Source organism: Anneissia japonica, unplaced genomic scaffold (genome assembly GCF_011630105.1).
Source record: "Anneissia japonica isolate Jap-2015-1 unplaced genomic scaffold, ASM1163010v1 scaffold171446_len717541_cov154, whole genome shotgun sequence".
Taxonomy (NCBI): Eukaryota; Metazoa; Echinodermata; class Crinoidea; order Comatulida; family Comatulidae; genus Anneissia; species Anneissia japonica.
The window spans coordinates 147,782-156,186 of record NW_022696538.1 but is presented as its reverse complement, the minus strand read 5'-3'; the positions used below and the strand labels follow the sequence as shown (position 1 = coordinate 156,186).

General features: G+C 36.4%; 2 protein-coding genes across 3 annotated transcripts in view; one reads left to right on the top strand and one right to left on the bottom strand.

Moving 5' to 3' along the window:
- Nucleotides 1-692: 692 nt before the first annotated feature.
- On the bottom strand, nucleotides 693-5,350 carry LOC117102116. 2 transcript variants are annotated; one of them, XM_033242318.1, is made up of 2 exons: nucleotides 5,288-5,350; nucleotides 693-2,959 (listed from the first exon to the last, which is right to left on the bottom strand). In XM_033242318.1, the coding sequence occupies exon 2, from the start codon at nucleotides 2,887-2,889 to the stop codon at nucleotides 1,633-1,635; it is 1,257 nt and encodes a 418-aa protein (XP_033098209.1). In that variant the 5' UTR covers nucleotides 2,890-2,959; nucleotides 5,288-5,350; the 3' UTR covers nucleotides 693-1,632. The 2 variants fall into 2 exon arrangements, with proteins under 2 accessions (XP_033098209.1, XP_033098210.1); XM_033242319.1 differs by lacking the exon at nucleotides 5,288-5,350 and adding an exon at nucleotides 3,877-3,972.
- A 1,208-nt stretch (nucleotides 5,351-6,558) lies between these two features.
- The window catches only part of LOC117102107 (creatine kinase, flagellar-like), a 19,542-nt gene continuing 17,695 nt past the window's right edge, over nucleotides 6,559-8,405 (top strand). Inside the window, exon 1 of the mRNA XM_033242308.1 lies at nucleotides 6,559-6,605. Within this exon, the coding sequence (XP_033098199.1) occupies nucleotides 6,559-6,605 (47 nt within the window). The remainder of the gene's footprint in view (nucleotides 6,606-8,405) is intronic.

Sequence of the window (8,405 nt, the reverse complement as noted above, 5' to 3'; positions counted from 1 at the left end):
TGTAATTTAATATTACACTGCAATTGTAACGGTTCCTGATGATGACAATTAGTGTCGAAATATCGAATCCCAGCACGATGGCGTTTATTTCAATAGGCCTACTTGGAGTACGCATTATACTTTCTGTAACTGTTTTGTTCGTAAATTTGAGGATTTTGAAATAAAACCAGGATACTTATCTGTGTCGATTGTTGTATTTTGGTCGCATAAATTAGGACGACCATTAGATTTTATTTGAAAGAAATTGTATTATGTACCGTACTGTGTTTGTGTTTCAATAATATAATTGCAATGTCAGTTTTGCTTTTTTTTCACAAAATAATGTCTGTGGTCGGCAATGTAACAGCTGCCCCTGCCAATGTTGAAAAATGTCATTAAATAAATAAATAGCATAGGCCTAATTATAGTCACAATAAATAGCATAATTATAGATTAATTATTATAGTAAAACTTTAAAAAACTAATTAGGTAAAATGTATACTCACATCACATCACTCACATACATCGAGCCTACAAGACGATCTCCTAATTTTTGATGATAATCAAGGGTAACAGAGTTTTTCAAATGTGAGAATATAATTAAAAAACCACACATAACAATTTAATTATAAAGTTTAATAATGAATAAAAGATCGATCACTCGAGAAGCTCCGATAAGTGGGGGGGGGGGAGAAGTGGGGGGGGGGGGGGAGGGGAGAGCGCCCTCTCTTCAAAAAGATTTAGCTTCGAAAAGTGATAGTTTATTTTGTACATCGATCGTAGTTACGTGGCACGTAAATAAATACTTAGAGCAAACGCTTACTTTGAACACAGAGGGTCAAGCCAGAACAGTGTTTCCTTTATTGTAATTACGGTAGTACATTACTAGGCCTATTAAACCTTTTATAACTTGCGTCAGTATGTTGGTGGTTGACTTAAAACATATCATATGATGAGTGATAGTGGACGACAACGACCCCATTTCTTTCACAATTTTAAATGCATTTCCCGTATCACACTCCTTGATGCATATCCGTGCTTTTACATAAAGGAAAAACGCTATAGGATGGAAATAAAATTTCTTAACATTCATACACCTAAAGATATGTAATAAAATGTCGTCATCGGCCCAGCAACAATCCAGTTCCCAAGTTCCAATGGTTGTAGTTGCTCCTATGGTTAAAAACCGGAAACTATTACTTTGTTTAAAGATAGGAAGCATCATATCCAGCGATGAAACAACATTTCTCATTTCGTTGTAATTCCACATCAAGTAATGGTATTTAAGCAATTTAATTTGGATAAATACCAATTGGCCATTTGCTAAGCCAAGGGGTGTCTCATCAGTTCCTAATTCATATAATTTTAACAGTCTCTCATGACAAATTTTCATATTTTTGTACGACAATTTATTTCGTAAATTGACTAATAGTGAAGTATACACATCGCCTAAATATCTATACAGACGAGCTCTGAATGCGGCAACAAACGCCTGTGGCACTATATTGCCAATACTTTCGATGATTGGTAAGATTAATTTTGGGATTAAATACAACGGATCACTTTTTAATTGTTCAACTAAAGAGAGCATAAGATAGTCCGATATTCGTGCATAAAGGATATGCATATATTTCTCTGATTCGAGACTGGATTCTATTTGAGAAAGCATAGGTACAATTTTCTGTACGATATCTGGATGTTCAAAAAGACTCTCTCAAGTGAACTCCAGTCACATGCTTTATCGACAATAACTTTAATGTTGAGAGCATCGCAAATTTTATTTACAAAAACATGGGAACCGGTATACAAACAATCTAAACATGACATTTCCATTGCCCAAAGGTGTTTTCTAATTGTCGTCAATCTCGCTATTACATCATCACATTCTGTTGATAGATGTTTAATTAAATTTTGCTCAGGTATGAAATAATGTGGTAAGTTTCGTCTCTGGTAGCAATCGATAAGCCAATTTAATGTCGCTCTGGTCAATTCCATTATGTTGCAAGTTGTTCTCGGTATTCTCTCGCACATCCACAGGCAAGCGGTTTTGACAAAATACGAACAAAATGGCGTTGGTTTAGCAGAGTCGTCATATATAACATACTTGTTCTTCAGTGCTTTCATTACATACATGCACTTAAAATGCGACTCAGGCATTTCGTGCAAAAGTTCCTTTTCATGTAATGAAAAAGACAATCTCCATTCAACATCTGGCAACTGTGTCTCATGGGGCCCACATGGTACTACAAAGCAGTCAAGTTTAGACATTTTATCCAGCAGCGCTTTCGACGGCCAGTTTTTTCTTGGCCTTGTAAAAAATTCACGTGCTCGTGGTGACCACTGGCACCTCATACAAAGTATCGTGTCCAATGCATCTGATTTCGGGCCTTCATAGCCTGGAAATTTTTTCAAAGTTCCAATATATTGAATAGAAGGGCCTCTTCGTTTAGTTTTAGGAATGTTCTTGTATATACACATGTTTATCAAAACGTCATTCATTAAAATTCCACTTCTACCAAGACTTTTGATAATTACATCATCGAGGCCTTTTTTGTTATCGTTTGCTTGAAGCATCAGATACAGCGGTTCATATAAACATTGCGAAGCAGTTAAATATCCCGATTTACTTATATCATACAAGTCTGGTGATTGAAACAACACCATTGGAAATGATCTTCGCAGGAACATTATGTCCTCATCGTTACAGACATCGAGGGGCATGCCTTCATATAAACTTCCAGTACCGTACGTATGACAGAATGCCTTAGTTTCTTTGAACAATTTGTCTCTTATTTCATATCCAATTTTATCAATATAAATATTAGCCAATCTGCTCGTTACATTAATGTCAATAATTGCGCTGGCAAATTCGTCTAACATTTTGCGCCGTGTCTCTGCTGTGTGTGTCATGTTGTCACAATTTGGCCTAAAGTTGCGACGAGCAGTATCAGTTGGTAATTTTTTGTTGGTACTGTATTTTCTGAAAAAGCATTAAAAGTAATAGATTACAATGTAAATTGTCATTACAGAAATAATCAGCGAACATTAAACAGGCTATAAAAAGCATTTTCAGCATAAGCACAAAGATGATATTATTAAAAAATAATACGGTTTCTAGATTTTCACAAGGCCTTTGATCAAATCAACAGAAACCTTCATGTTGTCCGTTTTTAGAAAAACAAATTGCGGCCCATATACCATGAAGCAAAAATTATATAGAATAACTTACAACGCTATTATCACTAAATAAAAAGGGATGTGGACACATTAATTGTTATTTTAACATTTAAGATAATTAGTATTTAAATAACTTTAAGGAAATCACACAACCAATAAAAGAGAGCAAGTTTGAACTTCGAATTACATAATTTGCAGGTGTGTGCGCTGAACCGTAGAGATCTCTTGGTCCCCGGTTCAATTCCCATCGCTGCCTCTCCTTGTGTTTCAGCTAGAGGGCTGAAATACAAGTTACAATAGCGCACCGTCTTTCGGGATGAGACGTTTAAGCCGTTGGTCCCGTGTGCATTATGGCCCATGTGCACGTTAAAGAACGCAGTACACTTTTCGGAAAAGAGTAGGGGATTATCTCCCGGTGTACTGCCCAATCACCACCAGAAGGACCCCACTGGAAATTAAAAGTCTTCTTCTAGACTTTCGTGGGCTATCCTTGGTGTTTACACCGAATAAATTCAATCAATCAATCAATCAATCAATCAGGTGACACCAAGATACTTTGCAATTTTACGCTGTTTATTCTCATCTCACATAGCCTATTGTCCCTAATCATGCCTGCAAATTCTCACTTTATACTTCCTTTTTCTACCCTCACTCACTCGCCACTGAGGAAGGACTAGTGTTGTCCGAATGCTCTGGTTCTATTTCTGGCTGTTTACTTACGTTTACTTTGTAGCTGTTGCCTATCAATTTTGTATCTCACCGAGATTCAGCTACTGTTTCCAACAGCGTTGTTGTTTTTCAGTATTTTGCCTTTTAATATATATATATACTGTCTCTTATACACATCTAGATGTGTATAAGAGACAGGGAATATGGAGTAGGACCGAAGCAGCTGTCAGCCAGATGACCGCCAATAAATAAGGCTTATGGAATGCTGGTGATGCATGCACAATTAATAATAGTGTTCAGTACTTTCGCTAAACACAAACACACGCAATAGTGTATACACTTATAGTGATTGAACAGTACTTTAACATGCTAACATACAACAATGCTTTTATTTATATTAATGCATATATAGGCCAAACAGTATTACATGAAGAGAGAAGTGCAGACAACCATGCCAACTGTATAGTTGCTCAACATTTGGTTTATTAGGTTATTCGAAAAATGTTTTAATCGCCTTTGTAAATTAATGTGTCCAAGGAATAGAATTTTTTTTCCAGATATGTTTTTTCTCTATAAATGTGTTAATTCGTATTTTAGTTGTGATCTTATACATTCTGTTTCGTTTTCATGTTAATTCTAGAAGCCTTCGTTCCTGCCCTACCTTTGTAGAGTTGATGTCTGTAAACGTAGTTTTATTTCTAGACTTTCTTTACAATATAATTCTCTTATTTTAACTACTAATATTGACATTTTTCACAATAGTTTGTCTATATTTCGTTCTATTATAATAATTCATTTGAATAGGTGATATTTTTGTACACTTTCGTCTGTATATTTTGTACATTTAAATGTTATATATTTTACCAGCCTGTTAGTGGCGATGATTCCCTGTTGGTCTGTTGAAATGAAATAAATAAATAGACAGCAATATTCTTTGATGCATGGCAAGCAGTGGCGGATCCAGGTATGTTAAATAAAGGAAGCCCAGGGAGGGACTTTGACAGATGGAGGCTTTATACCACCTCAGCCCCACCATGGTTGGGGCTGAGGTAAGAAAATTTAATGTTATGTCGCCTCTAGATGGCTGGAAATGGCACTCTCAGACAACATTTGAATGTAATTTTCTTTTTTTCTCCAATGTTTTACAATTTTGAAAAATTTAGTGGGGCCCGGGCCGGCTCCCCCTCTCCAACCCTTAATCCGCCACTGGCAAGTGAATGTGATACGCCCTCTTCTTATAAGTATTTGAGGCATCAACATTTTCCAAATTTGATAAATACAGTATTCATATGCTGAAACCTTCCTCAATTTTACTTAATACTCAGATGTAATATTATCTTGATTTAGTCATGCAGGAATAAACTTATTCCTCCATGACTCAGTATTGTCAAACATTTCAAAATTCAAAAACATTAGGTTATTTATTGAATCTACTAACAACATAAATTAATAAAATATTTACCTTAAAATTCTCTGTTTTTAGTGAGGTACTAATGTGAATAGTCTCCAACCAGAGAGATATGCTATAATACTAGGCCTATATCTTTGGTCTTGTGACTTGGTAGGGGTGGTTTCTTTGTTTAGGCAATCAACAGTGAATGAAAACAAATTATGCAGAATTTTAACTGCTGTGAAGTGCTTAGTATTATTATACCCTGAGTAAATACTGTTACAACGTCACAGACTTAGTTTCATTACCATAGCTAATTGATGTCAATCCAAGTCGGGTTTTTTAATTATGCTTTCGTTTTTTTTGTTTTTTTTTTTTTTCAATTTCTACCACCAGCCTCGCCTCGGCCCCAACTCAGATATAGCCCCCTCCCTTCCTCATTGGCAAAGTGTGCTCAACTTATTGACAACAAATATTATATGAACGATTACAAATTACAGACTCTAAGCTTTTAAATCAGCGGCGTACCTATAGAACTTGAAATTCGGAAGAGGGGGAACATGTTGATGATGGTGATTTTTAACTACGTGAGCATGATTTTTTTATTCAAACATTTTCTATGGGGTGGATTAAGGTGTGCACCCCTGTGCACCCACTAGATACGTCACTGTTTGAAACCCATACATTTTTTAACATAATTATGTGGGGATTCACTCTTAGACCCTAGTCAAAAGGAGTTTGGATTTGAACTAGAGACCAAGGATACACAGTTCACTACGCATAGAATACAATGGCAAGTATTTAAAGAGGGTGAATTAGGTTTAAATAGCATTCGCTTTCATGAGCGCAGATCCTGGGGATAGGGACACGTCCCCCCACATATTTTTGAGGGGGGTAAGGTTTGGTCCAACACTTTCCACCGCAATGTAATTTCATAAGTAAAGATGATGCCTGAAAGTTGTTGAAATGGACTGCATAAACGACCCAGTTTTTAACGAAAATGTGCTGTACAGCCTGAGTACAGTACTTTACATCTTATAGCAAGATACCGGTATTACTAACGTCTGAATTACCTACAATGCACGACTCAAGTGCGCATGCTTTTCTTATAACTTGAGAAGTACGAGAAAAAGTATAAGATTTTCGGCACACGAAGTACGTAAAGTAAGGTAGGCCTAAATACATCAAAGAAAATTAACTTTTATTTTCTATAGTACAATACAGATTAATTAGATCTCTATGAAAGTCACTGAAAAAAGATCATGGTGATGTTATGATGATTCAATTCAATTCAATTCAAAATAAATTTATATCAAATCTTTTTAAAGTACAGAGATATGAAAATGGAAATGGAAAGGGCAACCACAAACAAGCGGAGCTTTACACAAAGGTAAAAAATGATGACTTAGTATATAAGAGTGTCATTTCTAACCAGCTTGAGGTAATTTCCTCATATTCACCTCAGCCTCAACCATGGTGGGGCTGAGGTAGGTGTGTTCTCGTGGCTTTGTAAAGTAAAATATTTACATCAAAGACAATGTTTTTAAGGCAGAAAACACCCAAAGTATAAAATTTACAGTCGGAGAAGAACATGAAGCAAAGATCCCATTTCTGGATACTTTAATCATAAGGAAACCAGATGGAAGTATCAAGGTGCTAGTATACCGAAAAAGACCCTTACAGATCAATATTTACATTTTGCATCCCACCATCCTCTCAATCACAAATTGGGGGTCATCCGAACGTTATTGGACCGCATGGATAAAGTGATAAGAGAAAGATAAAGAACAACATTATTTAGAAAGCATTATGAAAATGTGGATATCTTGAGTGGAGTATGGATAGAGTGAAGAAAGACGGAGAACATAAGAAAACAGAAACAACAAACACAAAAAAAAAAACAACACAAAAAACCCCCCTCAGAAATATAAAATCTAGAGTAGCATTAACCGTCCCATACTTTACAGGGGGTCACCGAGAATATGAAATGGATCTTCCACAAGCATCAGATTAACACGGTCGTCACACCTAACACCAAAATTCTTTTAGTACACACCCTAAAGACAAGATTAGTATAGACAAAACGGCAGGATGTGTATATGAAATTCCGTGCCACAACTGCAAAAAGTCGTGACGGCTGTTCGGAACGAGGAAAAAAAAACAGCAAGAAGAAAGTTAGAATCGGGAAAAAATAGGTTTACAAGAGCTACAAGAAAAGAATCTTAATCCATGGACAAATGAAATCCTCAGTAGCAGAACAGGCTAGGCTGCTACACAAAATCATGTTATTGATTGGGAGCTAGCAGCAAACTACTTGCAAAGGACTCAATAAAACATAGGGCCTACTAGATGGATTATAAAATCTATTTTTGGATTAGAAGGAAAGGGGAAACAACAGCAAAGAAATGCTAATGAACACAGACGAGGAGGCGTACCAACATCTTTCTGGTGAATCAACAGGGGTGGCGCCAGGATTTGCCCGCCGGAGGGGGGGGGGGTGAGGTATCCGACGTGGAGGCCGATGCCTCCAACGAGGGGTCAGATTTCCCCGACGAAAGCAATGTGGGCGTGGTCGGGCTTCGATTAAAAGGTTTCGAAAGTGGTCCAGGGGACGAAGCCCCTGAAATTTTAACAATTTAGGGGTTTCAAAGGCTTATTTAATCGACTTTAGAGTCTACTAATATGTAGAAAATACATATAATTGTTTTTTCTCCCCGACAAATTGTCCTTTTTCTCCCCGACGGGGGGAGGCTTAAGGTAATAAATACCATTAGTTGTACAGTACCGGTAGTAAAGAATAGGTATAGGCCTAGGCCTTAGTCGTGGCTTGAGAGCTCAGCGCAGGAGATCCGATGTTGTGTGTTCTATTTTACCGATTTTACGCGTGCATATGGCCCGATTTTGATAAAAATACATGTCTGTTTTAGGTTTTATGTTTTAATATTAATTTCGAAAGTGGTATTTTTCGAACTTGTACTTCAACAAATTTTCAAAAAAAAAAAAAAACACTAATGAAATGAAACTTAAAATATAATAAATCTGCTCCAAAATATATTTGTCACATCAAAATCCTTCTTCACATTAAATATTTAAAAGTTGTTTTCGTTATTTTCATTTTGACAGTTAGTGCTACCCTAACGTTCTTGCAATGATTGCTTCTATTGTAGTCCTTAATAACGCTCCTAAGACC

Bases quoted from the DNA above. Each gene is read 5' to 3' on its own strand.
- LOC117102116 (XM_033242318.1), bottom strand. From the start codon at position 2,889: ATGACACACACAGCAGAGACACGGCGCAAAATGTTAGACGAATTTGCC.